Below are 19843 nucleotides of genomic sequence, written 5' to 3' on the forward strand. Positions count from 1 at the left end.
GGTGAGCAGCTCGTTGTATGGATGGACTTCCCTCGCTGTGGGGTGAATGGAGTAGAACCGTTCCTCAGCAGCACCAGATGCCTCCCCCAGCACCTCCACCCCTCCCAGTGCTGTGGGATCAGTTACAGGCTCAGCTCAGCCTGCTGCCCCCGTTACCTGACCCGCCTGGAGGTTTTTCCATTGCTCTGGGCAGGAGGATGTTACCCAGATGTGGGTAGCGCTGGAATTCATCCCTTCAGCCGTGATTCAGTGGAGAACTTTGGCAGGAGCTTCATTTTAATCCTATATCAGTGGGATTTGGACAAAGGCTCTGTGGAATGAAGATGGACATGCTCTATAGCTGGCCCTGAAACCCACAACAGCAAGCTTGGCATCCAACCCAACCTCGCTGCCCCAGAGACTGTTTTTCCCACTTTCTAGATCAATTATTTCTCGCTATTATGAGTTCTCAGTGTCTTTTGCATCTCCAGAGCAAAGAGTGTTTTCCATCTCAATCATTCAAAATCATTCTATCTTTGCTGAAGTGCTTTCTACCTGCTGCCGTCAAGGAGGACTAAACCTAATTTATCAGATGCATCTTGATAGCAGAAGTATTCGTTTTGCTCGTGGATATGATGGAGAAGCTCTAACAGCTGCATTACAAGCAGTTTTCTGTGTTAAGGCTTTGTTGGGGCTTTCAATGCTTTGCTTAAAAGAGAACTCGACAGAGCAGATTGGTAATTGAAATTCAGGTTCTAACTGTGGGTGATAAATAAGCAGATGGAACATCAACATTGCTGGAAAAAAAAAAAAAGAAAAAAGAAGAAAAAAAAAAGGGACAATATATGACAGGAAAGAGAGTAAAAACAAAAACACTCCCACGTCAGCCAAACAAGAGGAGAAGGGCAAACAAGGTATTGCATGTCTTCGAACTGTGATTTTAATGCTTAGCAAACCCCCCTGAGGGCTCAGCTGTGTAAGTGCTATGATTCCCACAAGCACGGGGCCTGAGTGCCTCCAACTTTGCTTTGTCCTACAAGACACTGAGCACATCAGCCCAGGCCTTCCTTGGCACTGCAGAACCATTGCCATGCAGTGACCCAAAGCTCCCCAGCGCTGGGATTTGCTCTCTGACATTCTGTTACTCTGGAATCTATCACAAAGCTGAAGGCTTGAACCCAACGCTACCCAACAGAGATGGATGCAAAGTCAACGTAAGGAGCTGCACTTGGGAAGAATTCCATTTTCTTGCAGCTGTGAGGGTTCTGCTGGGGGCTGTTTGTCCATCCCACCGCTGTTGCACTGGACATCCCTCAGGGCAGCGCTCTGGAGCAGGGCTGAATGTAATACTGCTCGAGTTCTGCTGACAGGTACTCACAAAACACTCCCACGTTGATCCCAAGATGTTCTTCAGACACTGTGCAAGTTGGGCCTTCACCTGATACTGCCCAGCTGGGGACACCTGCTGCTTCTCCTTGGAGAAGGAAGAGATGGAGATCTTCCCATAGAACCTTGAAGCAAGGCAGATTAATTTCCAGGGGCTTTATCCTTCCCACTGCTTTAAGCACTTAAGCCACACAGTTGAGAGCAGCGCACAGGCTTGGAGCAGAGGGAAAAAGGCTCATCCAGCCCTTGGGCACGGCCCTGGCAGCATGGCTCATGGAAGCCGTGCTTTGGGTGACAAAGGCAGGATGAATCCATGCTGACCCCTGGCTCAGCAGGACCTGAGCTCACACCACTGGATCCTGCACACTTTGCATCCAGCCCCAGGTTGTACAGCAGGGCACCATGGAGCTAACGAGAGCTGAAAAGGTGTTATTTCCTTTTTCAAGAACCAAAGAATCCAAAGGATTTGCTAGGCTAGGAATGAATTGCCTAACCTTTCCACTTTAATCCACTGCAATCGCTCTCCAGCACTCTGAGCAGCGAGCTGTGTGTTCCCATGCAGTTGTGCTCCTAATTAAAAGGCGGCATAGCAAGAAGAGGGGGAAACTTCGTTCTGGTTGGGAATTCCCTGCTGCAGAGTTGGATGGAGCTCAGAGGGGCAGCGAGGGAGTGACAAGTGCTGCCCAGATCCTTAAGGGAGCACCGGAGGATGGCTGGCACTCAGCTTGGCTAAATCCCTGTTTAGCAGCTTGGCTCCCAATCCCCTGTCCCTGCATTGGTCTGCATGGCTCGAGCAGGTGCTCTCCTCAGCACAGACAAGAATTAACTGAGTGCTTCATTCTGGGCAACAGAAATGGTGAGGTTTTAATGTGGTGCAGCAGCTTCCTCAGCAGCACAGGAGCTGAACTCAGCATCATTCAGGCACAGGTTCCCTCTGTGCTGGGTGCTACACACAGCAGAGATGTGTGCTCCATCCCCATCGAGGGGATTTTCTGAGGGCTGTTATGAGCACAGAGGCGTTCTGCTCACAACAGGGCAGTGCCACCCTGAATCAGATGCAGTTCGGTTTGATGCATCCCAGCCTCCAGGAGCTCAGACGGAGAGGGGCAGGAGCTCAGATGCTTCCTACAGCCTTCAGCAGCTGCATCCTAGAAATCAATGCGCTCACGTTGCTCAGTGCCATTGCTGTGAGCAAACCCAGCCCGAAGCAGACAGCCAGGTGGGAGCCTTGTTGTTTTCCATTATGCAGAAGATTGAAGATGAATATTTCTGCTCCAGACCACCACTGTTTCCACGGGATTACATTTGGATACTGCCTACGTAAGAAGTTACCCAAGTCAAACAAAGCAATAGCTTCACTCTATTACCTGAAACGTTTTGTTTCGGCTCTATCAGAATGCTTTCCCACGGATGAAAACCCAAAGTCAAAGCGATTCAAATGAAAACAACTCCATTTTGGGAAAGCATTTGCTTTAAGGTTGCGTTGGTTGGTGGCTGAGGAAGGAGGGAGCTGCTCCCTGCTGCTCTCCGAGGGCTCTGCAGGACCACAATCCTCCCCAGGAGCAGCAGCTCTCATCTCCTGCAGCCCTCAGATCTGTAAGAGGCAGAGGGACGGTTCCAGCACTGCAAGGACACACTCCAAAGAAAAGAAAAGGTTAATGAGGTACTAATCACTATTGATTGGTAGTATATAATGCAATAAATGCCCACTGCCACTGATTAAATGCAGCAGGGCACAGGCATCTCATCCATCAGGCCAGTCATTTTATTTCCTTCTACCAAATGAATGCGGTGCCATCTGAGGCCACGCTGCGAGATGCTCCTCTGCATCTCCTCACCTCAATCTCTGCATGCTGACCTCTGCCATATTCATTCCCACAGCAGCATCCCACGTAGAGATGTGCCCCACGGCGCAGCACAGTGCGGCGCAGCGCCTGCCCAGCCCCAGAGCACACACAGCACTGCCTGCAGCGGGCAGGCAAGTGGCAGCTGCCATGGAATGAGACTAATTAAGGCTGTGATCCCCCGACTCGCACGCAGTAATGCCCGTGGATACATCTCTAATGCTCTCAAATCATGCTCATTAGCGCAGGCAGCAGAGACAAGACAAGCGTGTTATGTCATCGTTTAATCCTGTCACAGCTCCCCGGTGACTGATTACATTTTCAAATATTTGTTCTCTTCCCTGTGGCAGGATGTCTGTGACATGGAGCCCAGCAGCCTTGCTGCCAGCACTGCTCCCACACAGCAGCCAGGCACGGATCCCACTCCCCTTCCCCCTATGGAGTTTCCTTGGTGTAAACTTTCGGCGCATCACTTCTGCTTACGAGGGTGGATGGTGATAGGACAAGGGGGAATGGTTTTAAACTGCGACAGGGGAGGTTTAGGTTAGATATTAGGAGGAAGTTTTTCCCCCAGAGGGTGGTGAGGCACTGGAACAGGTTGCCCAAAGGAGGCTGTGGATCCCCATCCCTGCAGGCATTCAAGGCCAGGCTGGATGTGGCTCTGGGCAGCCTGGGCTGCTGGTTGGTGACCTGCACACAGCAGGGGGTTGAAATGAGATGAGGATTGTGGTCCTTTGCAACCCAGGCCATTCTATGATTCTATGATTCACCTTTCACTCATTTTCAACATGAATCTTTATTTCAGGCTAGCATTGAACTATCGGATTCCTATCACCTGTGCACAAGGATGGGGAATTGCAGCACTGGAGAAGCAGCTGGGTGCTTAAATAGCCCACTTGAACACTGCCCAGCACAAAACCTGTGCAAGCACAAGGAGCCAACTTTGCTTGTGAGCCAACCAGAGAAGAGATGATGAGGTGTGGGCCCTTGCACTGTTGCTCCCTCCTGTCAGCGCTGCTGACCGCCCTTGCAGCCTTCAGTAGGGTTTTACTGCAGGATCTGCTGAGGGAACACCCAAATCACTTCTGTTACAGCAGCCGTGGGTTTTACATCATGTGCAAAGAAGCAAGGAAAGGAGGGAATAACCGAAACCTGGATGGAGTCACATCTGCTCTGAGAGAATGGGCTTACACCTGGCAGCACCTGACCTACATGCATTTTGGTGCCAAGAGTGAAACCACCAGTACTGTTATGCCAAAGGATGCTGTGGCTTTGCTTTTTATTTTTATTTTTATTTTTATTTTTATTTTTTATTTTTATTTTTTATACAGAAGCCAGAGAATAAATTCTCCCTACTGAGCATGAAGAAGCATGCACAGCCTCTGGGGTCTTTTGCTCCCAAACCTGTGTCCACAAAGCAGTGCAGGATGCTTTGAAGAAGGAGGAGATGCTGCCATGTGGGAGGGGAGGAAGGAGGGCTCAGCCCAGGGCTTGCTGCTGCTGAGTTGCCCATTGCACCTGAGCCAAATGCTGGACCACTGGTGGCTGCTTCTTGCTTCCCCAAGCTGGAGCCTCTCTGGGAAATGCTCCCATCTCCCCCCAGGCGCAGCCATTGCCTCAGCAGGAGGCAGCAGCTAGATTACACCAGATCATTTACCAGCTGACATGAAAACGCTTCATTTAGCCCAGAATAAAAACACTTTCATTCAGCCTGAGCTGTATTAGGGCAACAGACTTTGCAGTGCGTTTGGAACAGCTGCTCACCTGGACAGCTGCATGGCAGCTGTTCTTCCCCATCACCTCGCCCTCGCTGGAGCTCAGGGATGACAGCAGGGACCTGTGCAGTGAATGCATTCTCTTCTGGTCTAAATCTTCCTCTCTTTGGTACAACAGATTTAATTTTCTAGCTTTCCTTGGTGAGTTACTTGTTGCCTCGTTCCTGCTTGTGGCTCTCCGCTAATGGAAAGCAGAGATGAATTTCGCTGCATCTCAAGCAGCTGGTGCTCAGCTTTGACTTAATCCTGTGCTGTGAGCAGAGCCTGGAGTAATGCTGTCGTGTTAATGGTACCCTGAATGAGACAGGGAGCAGGGAGAGGAGATGTAATGGGATGCAGCAAGCAGGGATATGTTAAGTGCTGATCTATCTGATAAATCCTGCAGTTATATATCCTGTGCTCTGCTTTCCACCACAGCCCATCAGCAGACAGCCGAAAACAATCTTTACATCGCATAAGCAAAAGAGAAGCAATGAAATCCTTGCTCCCAGTGCAGGACTCAATTGTAGAGGTGCCACTTCTGTAACCTTTGGAGACCTTCAGAATAAAAGAAATGCAAAAAATACAAAGCTACAGTCCTTGTCCATCCCATCTTTGCGCTGCTGGAGCTGTTCAGGTGAAGATGCCCGGGCTCCTCTCCCAATTTTCGGGCTGACACAGCGTGCAGATGGAATCAGTTCCTTCCTCAGTGCTCTGCAGCACTCAGCTACTTTGTACCTGTACCAAGTGTTAACCCGACCAGAACATTCTGTTCAGTTACACAGTTGCTGCATTTTAACATCAAGAGAGAAGGATTTTGGACACCGGCTAACGAGCCGTTCCTGCTTTGCATAAAAACTTGGCACCAGAGCTCCTGGGGATGATGGAGGAGGAGAGCTGCCAAGAGATGGGCAGGGAGAGAGGCAGCTCCTGATCCTTCCTCTGCCCCATGCACAGCAGGAGGCTTGCAGAGCAACCTCAGCCCAGCAGCAGGGCTCCAGACACCGAATTCATCCCCCCCTTTACCCAGCATTGCCCACAAGGGGCTGCAGCTTTCCACCACCTGGGCTCCTCTTGCTTTCTCTCATTCTGGGGCAGCGGCAGCAGAAGGTGCTGTGCCTGTAGGACTGCTGCCCTGTGAGAAAATCATGGCACAGAAGCAAGCAGCTGCTGAAGCTGCACAGTCCATGCAGGTGGCAACGCATGCAGTTACCCCAGCAGGGATTTCACCCAAACTCATCTCAGGTTGATCTCCTTCTGCAGTTTGTGAGCCCCTGTCTGTGTTACCGGGGACACAGAAGTGCCAAGTGCTCAGCGCCACCATCCTTTTCCCCTTCCTCCTCTATTCTGGTGGTGCCCACGGCCTGCTGGGCTCAGTCAGCTCCTCTGGGTTAATTTCAATCAGTGCACCTCCCGACAGCAGCTCAGGGCTGAGGGCTGAGGCTCCCACAGCACAGCAGGGCTGAGCACCCCGTGCCCTCCTGAAGTGGCATCTTATTCGATCCACAACGCGCTCTGCTTCAGAGCAAATTGGAGAGAGAAAACACTCGAAGCCCGGATTTAAGTGGGAAATAGCATAAAAGTCAACACGGCTAATGATGTGACAAGGAGCACGCAGGACTGATTGAGCACTCCTTGATTTAATGGGGAGGAGAAAGGCTCTGCGCTCAAGCACCTGTGGTGGAAATTCACAGCAAGGTGAGAAGAGCACCAAGGAGCAAAGCACGGAGAGGTGAAAGGAGGAACGGCCGAAGCCACCACCAAGGGGCTGTGATCGGCAGCGTGCAGGAGGAGGTGGCAGTGGGAGGTAATGGGGCAGCTCTGTGTGCCGTGGGATGATGACAAAGGGATGCCCTCACTTTGTTCCACTCCGTGCCATTGGGTTCGCCTTCCTAATGAGCGCTGCATGACAAATGGCTGCGTGTTTCCACGTGTGATTACAGCCTCTGTTGCCTCAATCAATAAATAAAATGAGCTTGAATAGCCCTGCGAGTCCCTTAGAATCATATCCCCTATTAGAGGCACAATCAATAGTACTTACTCCAGTTTGGTGGTGATTACACGCTGGTTGCTGTGGAACACGCTGGCAATGCAGAACAGGAGACTTTTGGTGTAGAGCACATCTGCCTGGCTCGATAAATATTAGCTTTTAATTAAAGTGAATGGAACGCTCCAGAAAATGCTCATTTAAATACCAGTCATCATTCATGAGAAAGGGACTTAAGGAGGGGAGTCAGAGTGTTTTGTAATGAAACACGTGGGGTATTTCAGTGAGGCAGATGCAATTTGTTCAGCGTGTCAGCCCTGAATGAGATGCTTCCTAAATTAAAGGGAGAGGAGGAAGGGGATGGATGTGTGTATATACACAGATACACTTGGTTTATATTAAACGTTTGGAGTTGATGACAAATTTCTTCATTAAGAATGAAGGAAATTACATAGCAACCATGCACGTGGGAGCAGTCCCCTTCCCATCTTAACACATGAAATGAAGGACATGCAGGGTTTAAATCACCCGTTATTGAACACAATTCCAAGTTTGCATGTAGCAGGGATGTGCACACCTGTAATTCTGAAGCTGATCTCCTGGAGCACTGCAGACAAACAATACAATCCCAGGTCTTAGGCATCGTACACCAATAAACTCAGACCAGAACTGAAGGGGATGCTTTACCCATCACAGCTGTTATTCAGTATCAGTAACGGCAGCCTGACGCGTTTCCTGCAGCCATGGGCGTCTGGGTAAAACAGAGCTGAGCCTGAGCTCTGGCAGAGCCCTGCCCTGCAGCAGGATGAGATTGCAAAGCCAAAGGTCTCATGTTTGTTTGTTTTTTTTTTCCCTTTTATCACAAATTCACTTTCTTGTCTTTTCTGTTGGACAGAAGAACTCAACACGGCGGTACCCAGCCGGGCTGTGCTGCTGGAGCCAGGCAGGTTTCGTGTGCTCTGCTCCAAATGAGTACTGAAGGCTCCATCCAGTACTGCAGATCTGAGACCTGAGGTACGGAGGGTGAATAGCACTGGTGCTGCTGGGCTCAGCCCTGGCAGGGAATTCCAAGCATCAGGCAATGCAGGGCTGCTGGCACATCTCGCCTCCAAGGACACACTCCTGCTGGCACCGGGTGCCAGTGAACCTTTTCTATCCATGGTTCAAAACCAAACCATGGAAAACTTATTGGGATTGATAAGCAAAAGCTGCAGACAAATAGATTGGTCTGTTGAAGCTGCAGAAACACCCAAAGTCTCTTTCTGAGGGTCAGTCCTTATTTAATGCTTCCTTCATGCAGTGAAGGTGGGAAGAGTTTCTATTTTTATGCATGTCTGACCTCCCCTTGGCTGCACCATTTTGCTGCATAAATCAGCTCCCACTAATGCAGCAGTGGATAACTTGGCCATCCATCCTTTAATACACAGCTTACCATGCTGAGACCCCAATGTCATTACACTGGCATCCCACCAGTGTTATGTCCAGACTATAAAAGTCACCAGCCACAGAAGTAAAAGGCTGCAAATTCTGCTTTGTTTGCAAGGTGCAATCAGTGGAGGCATCTGATACTGCTGAGCCCTTTTGTCTCAAAGGGGAAACCTCAAAGCCACCGAAAACCCCATGCATGCACACCTTTGGAGTCTGTTCTTCCAACGATAGGTAGACACAAACCAAACAGCAGTGCTGCAGCGTTGCCATCTGAGCTGGCTGCTGAACTCCATCACTATCATCTTTCTAAGCCCAGACCTACTGATTGCAAAAGGAAGGGAAAAGATCCACGCAACAGAAAAGCTGATGTGGGGACAGAGCACGCACATGCTGGCAAACCACGAGTGGTGCTTCTAAAAACCTAAGCCAGCAAAGGAGCTCTCTCAGGAGCATTGCTCTGCCCTGGGCTTTAGGATTGCTGTGGAATCCCACTGACATCAATAGGCTGTGCTGATGTGCACTGCTGGAGCTCAGGTGCGGTTGGGGGTGAGCACAGAGCTACGCCACAGTCACAGCCGTTCTGCTCACTGTGCTGATGGGCCAGGGATGCTCTCAGTCATGCCCTGTGTTCGTATATCATGTTATTATCTGCAAGATGGATTTGTAACATCTCTCTTGGGACCCTGTGTCTTGTCACTGAGATAACGGATTGTTCCTGGCAGTGAGCTGAGGCTGTGCTGGGAAGGGTCCCAGGGAAGAGCTGGGGAACTGGACCCAGGTCTATGGATCTACGGCCTCTGGATTGCAGTGCTTGGTGCTTCCTGTCCCATCTGCCCACTCAGGCTTCTGCTCAGCATCTAACCTCGGTCCAAGGAGCAGCTGCACCTCTCCTTAGGACCAAAGGGCCTGGAGCTATACCTGCTGTGTTGTGGTGTGAATCAACCAATGGAAGGGCATGGACAGGAGTACAGAGATGAGACCCTACCCAGGAGATGCCTGGCAGCAAGATCAGCTCTGCTCTGAAATTGAATTAGCCCTGCTTGTTTGCAAGGAGAGGAGTGGAGGAGCCAGCTGGGCTGATGGGGCAGTTGGGACGCTCAGCTCACCCCATGGGCTGTGCATTGCTCCTCCCCATGCCCTTCATGCCCGGAGCCATATGGCTTCAGACCCAGAAATGTCTGTCTCAAAGTCCTCCAAAAAAGGACTGGCCAGTAAGTTGTGGTGAGAAGGGGCAGGGAAATAGGATGAAAGCTGTTGCATGGCTTGTGTCCTCATCCTAAATGCCTAAAAGCTAGCAGGCTTCCCCTTCTCCATCATCTGCATTCCTAAAATAGAGTTTAATGAAGTGCTTTTGGTCTTATCCTGGGTATTACTCTACGAAGTTGTTATAATCTTGCAGACATACTCATGGCTTTCCAAGATGGAAAAAAAAAAAACAAAAACAAACACAACACAACACCCAAGCAAGGCAAACCCCGGGCCACCTATGTGAGATGATTTATTATTCTGGATAATCAAGTTGTTATTGCGGTTGTTGCAGGTTAATCACGCTGTTAATGTCCTAAAACCTCCTGAACTCCAATTTCATTACATGTCATGCGGCTCAGCCCTCATGCCCTGCCCATTACCCAATTAAGCAGATGATTGCAGCAAATCAAATGGCCCTGGGCTCGCTCCATGGTGGCCAGATGCTGAAGAGCCCTCCTGGCAGCAGCAAGGTTGTCACTGGGACAAACTGATGGATGAGGTGGGGAGAAAATAGATGGACTTTTCTTTTTGCCTTGCAGCTGAGAGCTTTCCGGCAAATGGCAATTAAAGCAAGTGGAGCAGAGCTGGGTTTGGGTCTGGGGAGGGAAGAGCAATGAGAGAGCAAGGGGGTAACTCAGGTAAGCTGAGTGGATTTGATTCTGCAGTAACTGGGAGGCAACAAGAGGTGTGGGGCTTTGCCAAGTGAGAGCAGCAGGCAGTTTGGTGGAGCTGCAGGAGCTGCCTGATGTCCCTCACTGGGGAAGCATCCCCCAGCACCCAGAGCTCTCAGCTCAGTGCTGGCATCAGCAGGCTGCATGGGTTTGTGTTGGCATCACAGCATATCTCTTCCAATCCTCCAGAGCCTCTAATGAGCATCCAAATGAAAGAGAGCCCCCTCAGACACTTGATGTTTCTGAGCAAAGCTGGTAATGAATGAGACTTACGCTGCAGTCTGTCACTTATTCAAACGCCTCTCAAAGCACAGAGCAATAGATACACAGAGTTGATTTCATCCATCACTGGAATGCAGCGCCTGAAAGCAGTGGCGTGGGGCAGAGGAAGTCAGACTGCAAAGAAAGGGAGAGGTTTTATAGAAGGGAAAACACTGAGCAGGGGGTTCCTCCCAGCTGATAACACCTGTGTTCTCACAGAAGCTGATAAGAAGTGATGGTTGCCTTCAGCAGTCAAAGCTTTGGCACTGCACATTATCTACGTATAACATCGTTTTGTTAACTTCATTGTGTCTCAGCTCCTGGTCCAGGCAGCCTGTGTGGCCGTGGCTGCTGTGAAAAGAGGACATGCGTGCTCCCAGAGCCAGGACACCAACGGATTTGCAAGCACCAGGTATGGCACCTCCAGCAGGAGCACTGGCTGCTTCCCAGGCATTGAGCCTCCCAGGCATTGAGCCTCCCAGTCACATCCCTTGCAGAGGGCACTCAAGCCCTGATGTCGAATGGACACTGGGAGATGTCAAGGAAATACAAATTGAGATTTCTTGCACACAAGGAAATTAATACGTTCCGCTGACATTCAATCACAACAAACAAATACAGAATCAGAGTCCCCAGCTTCCTCTGCTCTTATACTCTTATGCTCTAAGGCTGTTCTCCTGGCATGATTTAGCAGGAACATTAGCAGGCATGGGATGGGCTGGTGGTTGAACTGGATGACCTTAGCAGTCTTTCCCAACTTCAATGGCTCTGTGCCCAAGGAGGCTGTGGATGCCCCATCCCTGCAGGCATTCAAGGCCAGGCTGGATGTGGCTCTGGGCAGCCTGGGCTGCTGGTTGGAAACCCTGCACACAGCAGGGAGATTGAAATTGTACGATCATTACGATCCTTTTCAACCCAGGCCATTCTATGACTCTACGGTTCTACGAATCTACGAGTCTACCACCACAACTGTGCCATGGTAGGCTTTGGATTGCTCTCAATCCCAAAGAAAATAAAAACCAAAATGAAATATTCACTCTTACTTTGGGACGTTGGGGCCAAGCATTTGGTGTAAGTCAGGTCCAGTGGGGCAGCACTGATTTGTGCATTTTGGTTGATTTTTCTCTGTAAATTCCATAGCTCTGTTGTGCTTGGATTTGTAGTACTCAGCTCATAAACTTGAAATATTGCCCTCAAACTATGAATCACAGTTAATTATTCATGGGTAGTTTCTAAACTCTCGACAACAATCATTTATCAACGACGAACAGTTGCGACGTCTCAGTGCCTCAGCGGTTTGTGTTAATGAATTAAAGCTCAGAAGAGAGAAACCAGTTCAGTTCCCAGGTGACGAAGACAAAACCATTTTAAAAGAACAGACAATTGCAGAGCAGAACCAAAAAAGTTGGGGAACGGAGAGTAACAGCACATCCAGCTGAAAGTGCAGGGGGGTTTAAAGAGGAGAAATGCAATTCCCTGATCTGGAAAGAAGCCGAACACAGTTTAAAATCTCATTCCTCACAAAATGTCTTGGAATGCTGCACGGCTGGAGGTTCAAAAGATGTTTGTATGTTTTTTATGTTTAGAAAGAAAACGGAAAACAAAGTCGAAGGAGATCAGCTTTTCTTTCCTTCCCAATTCCAGAAGCATCTTCTGAGTTATTGATTCAGAACCCGCTTTAGCACACGCCTGGAGATAGAATCCAGCACAGAACAAAGCAGAAAAGCAGCACGCTGCACTCCGAGATGAAAATCAGCTTCCCAGGCTGGCAGGAAAACAAATCTTTTGGGGGGGAAGAAAAGGAAAACAAAAGGATTAAGCAAAAAATATATTTAATTTCATTGAAATGATCTGTGGAGGCACCAAAGAGAGATGAAATGCTTTTGCCCAGTCCACACCATGCAGAACAGCACTCCCTGCTTCCCAGCCATCCCCACCAACCTGCTGCATCTCTGAAATACTGCTAAACTTCCCCTGTGCTGCTTCACCAGACCTCCACTGACCGTGTGGTACAAGAAATTGAGGATGAGCTGAGTTTGTGGTGTGAGAAACCAGCACCAGGCAAATGGAGGGATGTTGATGCCAGCTGCAGCAGCAGCCCTTATGCTGTAATAGCGAGTGAAGAGCTTGTTACAATTAATCTTCAGGGAAGAAAAGACAAGTTCAGAAGCACTCGTGGTGCTGCTTAATTATAAAGCCATTGCCTGTAGCTGGAGTCATAGAAGCTTTTCTTTTCTGAATGCCAATGCAGGTCTGAGAGCTGGGAATCCATCCTTCGCAGTCAGAAATTGTTGTTCGCAGTGTGAAGCGAGAAGTGGATCAGAACACTCTGACATTCACAAGTGTTTCATGTGACCCACACCACGAGGCTTCAGTTGGATTTGGAACAAAAAGCAGCACAACCAAAGGAAGGGTTGTTTTAAATGCAAACTGTTGTCGCCTCCTTCGTTAAGCATCAAAGTGAAACTGTCAAAAACTCATCGTGCGGTTTCTGCCCACCCAGAGCTGTGCTGGTGGAGGGATTTCTCCCTGAAAACTTCGTGCAATTACAGCCAGGATATATTTCTGGTAGCAGAAAAGCGTGTGCTTATCTTGGGAGCAGCGAGTCTGAAAATCCCAATCATCCAGGAGGAAAATTACATCCTGATGGTTTGATTTCTGCAACCAATGAGCTGCAGGGCATCCAAGCATTCTTCTATGGTGCAATCTGCCTTGCAGAAGCCTGGTCCTGCTCCACGGCCACACATTGCCCATCCCCAGGCTTAACATAAACTCAGATTGATGGTCAGAGCTGAGCGTTAGGCCAGGCTGACAGCCCCACTTTGTTAATCTCCAGGCCCTGCTGAAGGTCACCCTGTCACACACTCATCCCACTCTATAAATACACATTTGATTCATTGTCTCACGTCCCTTCCATCACGGGGGACAGGAGCAGTGGATCAGCCACCACCAATCCCTCCCTGCGGGGATGTGAGTCACCGCCTCGGCGCTGCCACTTCCACCCTGGCAATAATGGTGATTTATGCTCCAAAAAGTGTCAAGGAATCGCATTCAGGGCTTTATATTGCCACTGGGATGTGATGGCTGAGGGCTGGGATGGGGTGAAGCCAGCACCTTCACGATGGGCTGGGGTTGCCAGGTGTCCCTGAGATGTCAGGGATGGCTATGGGTCACCATGCACAGTGGGGGGGAACATTTGATCAGAAAATGCTTCAGGCCAGAGGGAACCAGAGCTTCCCAGAGGGTTAATGGGATGCATAGAGCGTCCTGTATTAGCATCACAGCATGGCTGGGTTGGAAGAAACCATAAACCCCCAGCCCTACCCCTGCCATGGGCTGGCTGCCCCCCTCAGCTCAGGCTGCCCAGGGCCCCTCCATGGCCTTGGGCACCTCCAGGGATGGGCACCCAAAGCTCTGGGCAGCAGTGCTGGGCTCTCATTGTAAAGTTAAGCATTGAGCTTAACTTAAGCATTAAGCTGTGCTTTTTGGTTGGCAGCCCTGCACATAGCAGGGGGTTGAAACTCGATCATTGTGGTCCTTTTCAACCCAGGCCATTCTATGATTCTATGGATATATTATGGATACATTAAGCACTGCAATGTGCTGAGTTGCCACACTGGCTAAAAGCCATGCCATTAAAAAGTAAATAAATGAATCCCTTCTTGCCTCGCACCTTCCGTCCCCCTCACGGAATGACGGGGCCAAAAAAGCGCTCGGGCAGCACAGCGCGGAGGGGGCGTGGTTTGAAACAGAGGGGGGGCGTGGCCTATCGAACGCACCGCGGTGGGGGCGTGGTCTAACGAACGTACCGTGGAGGGGGTGTGGCTTAGCGGGGCTTGGTCACGTGAGGCGGTGACGCGGTGACGTCAGACGTCGGCTGGGAGCGGAGGGTCGCCATGGCCAGCCAGTCGCAGGGCATCCAGCAGCTGCTGCAGGCCGAGAAGCGCGCTGCTGAGAAGGTGGCTGAGGCCCGCAAGCGTGAGTACGGCTCTGTGGGGCTCCGGGAAGGCCGGCTCGGGCCGCATCAGGCCTGCCGAGGGCTCGGCCTCAGCGTGCAGGAGCCGGTTGCTGTGGCTGGCCCTGTCGGTAGCTCTGGCAGGGTGCGGTGGGACGTTCAGAAGGGAAGGTCGTGCGGCAGCCGGTTGCCTCTCACCGTTGCACAGCTGGAGTGAAAGGAGGCTGGGATTTCACGTTCTTTCCGCTGTTTGGGGTCACCCTGAGGTGCTGCGTGCTCGTGTGAGCGAAGCCAGATCCGTACATTGTCTCATGTGACTACTGGATGAGCCTCCAGTTGTGGCTGGTGGAAGCTCCAGCTGGGTGGGTCGGTGGGGTTGTGGTTGTGCAGCAGGTAGCTGGAGCAGGGTGGGGATGGAGGCTGGCAGTGCTTTCTTTATATGTGTTCTTTGGAAACAGGAAAGAATCGGAGGCTGAAGCAGGCAAAAGAAGAAGCCCAGGCAGAGATTGAGCAGTACCGCCTGCAGAGGGAGAAGGAATTCAAAGCCAAGGAAGCAGCGGTTAGTTCGCTACATCGCTCTCTGTTACTGTCCTGCCCCCTCCCTCTGAGAGCTGCCCTCAGTGTGGAACGTGTTGTCAGAGGTCTACTTCCCTTCTGCTGGTACACAGTCACATGTTGGAGAGATCGGTGGAAATGAATCAGAACATGGTGTGCTGGATCCCAAGAGCTGGGAATATCAATTGGCAATGAATTAACTTAATAAACTCGTATACTGCCTGGTGCCCTGATGGGTCTCCCTCTCCCCAGACCTACTCTGTGCAGCAATGTCAAAAACACTGAACAGATTCCTCCTCTGACAAGCTGGTTCCCGTCATGCTAACTTGGTAGAAACTTACTTTGGAGACACAACTCCTCCTCAAGTTGTAAGGCTTGTGCTCCACTCAGCAGTTTTGCTTACTGTTTCCCATTTTGCTTTCATTTTGAGTAAGAAGAATTGTTCCTCGGAGGTGCAGAACCAAGTGCCCCTTTCCTGGTGAGGGCTGTAGCGCAGGTAGAATGTTTCCACTTGCTGTGCACCCCTGCCATTTCTACTGAAATCTTCAGAAATTGATCTAGCAATTCTGCCCTCTGTCCTTCTTCTGGTTAGCACACCATGTCCTCTGTTCCCCTGTGTAATTACTTCTCCTGCCAATCAGTGGAGATTAGTATTTTTAAGATCCTTTGTTAGTTTGGTTCACTAGGTATGTGATAGTGAACAATTCCAAACTAAAAAGTGGAATTCACTGCTTGACAGCTGGTTCTGTTTTATTTATTCTTCTCCAGAGAAGTTTTTGAATTCAGTCCCAGGGTATTACTTGTCTCAGCTTTTCTGTGCCCATGTTTTCCCCACTGTATAATCAATGAATGTACAGATGTTATAATTACGAAACATACCAGAGAGTTTGGCTAAGCAGTTCTTATACCAAGAGAGAATGGACAGAGTTCTTACCCACATTCTGGGCTCACTGTAAAAGTCCAAAGAAGGGATCTCCAGAAGAGATCCTTCCCCACTGGCAGTCAGCTCTTCAATGGCTCTAGGAGAGGTGCAGCCAGGCTCCAGCCCTTCCAGCAGCACAGGTGAATTGCCTTCACCTGAGCTCCTGTGGCTGACTCAGTGCTTGCCTCAGGTGATCAATGAGAGATTCAGGCCATGATTCAGCAGTTCCCATACACCCACTTACAACAGGACTTCTCTTGCCCTTGCTTATTGGTCAAGGGAGGCACTGTAAGCTATAAGAGACTCCTTGGGATGCACATGACCTGGACCACAATTATATTTAGGAGTCAGGTTTCTTGAAAGATTCTTAAAATACAGAAGCAACCAGGTGATCTGAAGTCTGAGCTCAAAGTAATACTTGTGATTTAGTTTATCTGTGCTATCTATGATAGTAGTGCCCGGGGCTTCCCAGTTTCTGTCACCAGTACAGCGGGGCATTGAGTCATAGAATGGCCTGGGTTGAAAAGGACCACAGTGTTCATCCAGTTTCAACCCCCTGCTATGTGCAGGTCACCAACCAGCAGCCCAGGCTGCCCAGAGCCACATCCAGCCTGGGCTTGAATGCCTGCAGGGATGGGGCATCCACAACCTCCCTGGGCAACCTGTTCCAGTGCCTCACCACCCTCTGGGTGAAAAACCTCCTCCTAAAACTTCAGGCGTTCCTCAGAAGCTCGTGCTCCAAACATGATAATTACTAAGTAAAAGAAGACAAAAGATACAGGCTGTTATGATAAGCTAGGACATATTCTGTGGGAAATCAGAGAGGACAATCCAAGCGTACTCCTATTTCTTCCAGCACATTTATTTCCTCAGCAGATAGAGTTGAGATGCAATGAGGCAGTACAGAACACCAAAATATTGAACCAGTCAGTGTTTCCTTTGTCAAACAGCTTGCACGTAAGCTTTCTCTTCCCTTCGTTGTTTGTAGGCGCTTGGATCTCATGGCAGCTGTACTACTGAAGTCGAGAAGGAGACCCAGGAAAAGATGAGTGTAATCCAGCAGAACTTCCAGAAGAACCGTGAGGTGGTCCTCTCCCAGCTGCTGTCTCTGGTGTGTGACATCAAACCTGAAATCCACGTGAATTACCGCATCAACGGGTAGTGCAGGAAGGAGGAACAAAGCATACCAGGAACGCTGGCAGAAACATTTGAGCTTGGGGTGGAATGTACAGCTCATAGCCATACTGTAATTGTTCTTCTTGTAGAGGTGTTACGTTATTTCAGTGAGTTGTAGGTCAGTATTTCGTTGACTTCTGTTAGTTTCTTTCTAGATTGAGAGCTTATCCAGTCGTTAAATGGACATGTCTCAAATCTGTGCTAAGTTATTAAGTATATATTCAAGTTGGCAGATTAATGCTCCCTGTTTTCTGGATAGTATTCAAAGAAAGGCTGTCCTCTGAGAAGCAGAAAGGGGAAAGCTGACCTGAGTCTGTAACCTGGACCTATGTATTCTTGTTCACTAAAATGCATTTTTTCAGTGTGTTGTTAGCATTTGTGCAAGGTTAAACTTCATAAGAATTCTCTGGCTGTACAGTGCTGGCTGATAATGTTCAGGTGCTTGAGTTTCTCTGTATTGAATATCCTCTGTATATTCTGCTGTTAGCTTGAGTTACAAGTCTGGCACTATGACACTTGAAAGTAAAAACCTCTACTTAACTCAAAAGTCTCTAATTAGTCTTCTTGTAACAACAAAATTGTTCTGAGAGTACCAGCAGGACTCACTGTTGCATGAAGAGTCTGGACTCTGAAAAATGAATATCAAGTATTAATAAGGGAGCGAGAAATAAAACAAATGTCTGAAGGTCACAGCAGGTAAGTTTAAAATCCATTACAGATCTCCTCCTCTTGGCTCCAGTCTGATGCTTTACCTGCCAGGTTGTTCCGAAAGCCTTCAGGAACAAATGTTCTTTGAACTATTAGGAGAAATAAAATGTTGCCAGTTCAATAGTATAGTTTGATAGCCAGGCACTGTGCAGTAATTATCCTTCCCTGGTGGCTGCTTGTTTATACCAAGGTCATGTAGCATCCTGCTATTCCCAGAACAGTGTGAAATAAGTGTTAGGGCTGTCCATGCCTCACTTCCTAGCTCTTTAATCAAGAATACACACAAATACATCATGAGCTTTTGTGTTTCAGCAGTTTACTCCCTCCCAGCAGAATATTAAAATATAGCTTTGCTTCTTTATTTTTGAGTTCAATTTAATACTTTTTGCAAAGAAGAGACCTCAGCACGAAGTGGATCAGAGCTGCAATTAATGCAGTTGCCAGTCTGAGGAGGAAGCCTTGATGCTGTTTGCTCAGTCAAAACATCCTGGATTTTTGCAGACCTTCGGCGCAGCACTGAAAAACCTCTCACACCCTCAGGGTAAGACTGCAGTTGGGAGGGAGAAGAGCAGGATGGATGGAAGTCTTAACAAAGGAACAAGCATCCGCCTGCAGTAGCGCTGCGCTACAAAAGAGAATGCTGTGTTGTCTCCTGTTGTTGTATTTTACGTTAGCACACTCTAGTTCTTAAAGGATCTCTTTAGGAATTGAGGCTATTAAACGGGTTGTAAAAGTGAAACAAAAGCTCCTGTGAAGTAGAATCTGTCGGGCTGGGAAGGCGCCAGGTCTGTGCAAGGAGAACAGAATCGAAGCGCTTTTAATCAGACTCATCCGATGGCCGGAGAAGTGCTATGGCCTCATCAAAGGTTGCAGCCGTGCTAATTCTAGTCTGTCCTTTGGAGTTGAAACAGTTTTTCCTGTTGAGAACAGGTGGCCAGGCTGCAGCACGTTGGTACTTGTGAATGTCCTCGTAGCTCCAGGCTGTAATTAGCAATTTCATCTGGTTTGTTTATCAGTAAAAGGAGACTCACTCTGTCTGGAACAAGCACAGCGCGTGCCTCCACTTTCTCATAGTTCATAAGTTTCCCTTTGTTAAATGAGCACTTTCTGTTCTTACTCTCCACAGTGACGAAGAGCCAGAAGGAAAGAATGTATAAAATTCTCCCCAGATTATTCCCTCGCTGGCAAAACAGCATGTGAAGACCTTCCCTTTAAAACATGCAGAAGTTTCAATGCTTGCAAGAACATCAATTTTCTGTAACACTTCCCTGAAATTTACCTGTTAAGAATTACCTGGCTGTGTAAATTCACACAGAAGCATTTCCAGTTGCTGCTCACTGGGAAATCTGGCTTTGTTTGTGAATCTAGAGAAGTTGCTTTAAACTGCAGTTCTTTAATTTTACAATGAGGTGTTGTGGGAAAGGAGACCTTATGTGCCCAAGCCAGGCTGTGCTGAGAATTCTCTGTGGGGAACGACTTCATACTGGCAGAGGTCTGGAGTTGCTCAGTTTGTTGCCTCTATGGTCTGATTTTCCCAGGCTTCCTCCTGTTCTGCAACAAATTTGGTTAAGAAGAGTGAGGCCTATCCTAACTGCTAGTGCAAATCTGTCTCCAAAGTCCCACTGCTGCTCTGCCTGCATTGTCCCTGGCAGATGTGACCCTAAATGCAGATAACCCTGGATGGAAGGAGTTGGAGCTTGCCCTCAAAAAGAGCCCAGAAGCTGCTTTAAGCACGTATAAAACTGTCTGATTCTTTTACTTCGAGTTCCCACCTCTGAAATAGGGACAAATTGCCATCCTGCTCAGTCCTGGTGCTGTATGGAGGTGAAGAGCATTCGGTGCACGTCCTGTTCTGTTCATGCAGTGTCAAGTGGGTGACTATGGCTGTTTTCTCGTGGTTCAAATTAGCATTTTCCTTGGATGAAACAGACACGGGAGATTAACACAGCATGGTTTGGTACCAGTCACG

General features: G+C 49.0%; 1 protein-coding gene across 1 annotated transcript; it reads left to right on the forward strand.

Annotated features, from left to right (window-relative positions):
• The first annotated feature begins 14372 nt into the window (after positions 1–14372).
• ATP6V1G1 (ATPase H+ transporting V1 subunit G1) lies at positions 14373–17530 on the forward strand. Its single transcript, XM_003211202.5, has 3 exons — positions 14373–14536; positions 14972–15072; positions 16979–17530. Exons 1-3 carry the CDS (start codon positions 14455–14457, stop codon positions 17150–17152), a joined length of 357 nt encoding a protein of 118 aa, XP_003211250.1. The 5' UTR covers positions 14373–14454; the 3' UTR covers positions 17153–17530.
• Positions 17531–19843: the final 2313 nt, after the last annotated feature.

The sequence above is a fragment of the Meleagris gallopavo genome, chromosome 19 (assembly GCF_905368555.1).
Source record: "Meleagris gallopavo chromosome 19, MGAL_WU_HG_1.1, whole genome shotgun sequence".
NCBI lineage: Eukaryota > Metazoa > Chordata > Aves > Galliformes > Phasianidae > Meleagris > Meleagris gallopavo.

What these genes read in the sequence shown, in the direction of transcription:
- ATP6V1G1 (XM_003211202.5), top strand. Translation starts at nt 14,455, where the DNA reads ATGGCCAGCCAGTCGCAGGGCATCCAGCAGCTGCTGCAGGCCGAGAAG. An exon ending in GGTGGCTGAGGCCCGCAAGC is followed by an intron (nt 14,537 to 14,971) that starts GTGAGTACGGCT and finishes CTTTGGAAACAG; the next exon opens with GAAAGAATCGGAGGCTGAAG. An exon ending in TCAAAGCCAAGGAAGCAGCG is followed by an intron (nt 15,073 to 16,978) that starts GTTAGTTCGCTA and finishes CGTTGTTTGTAG; the next exon opens with GCGCTTGGATCTCATGGCAG.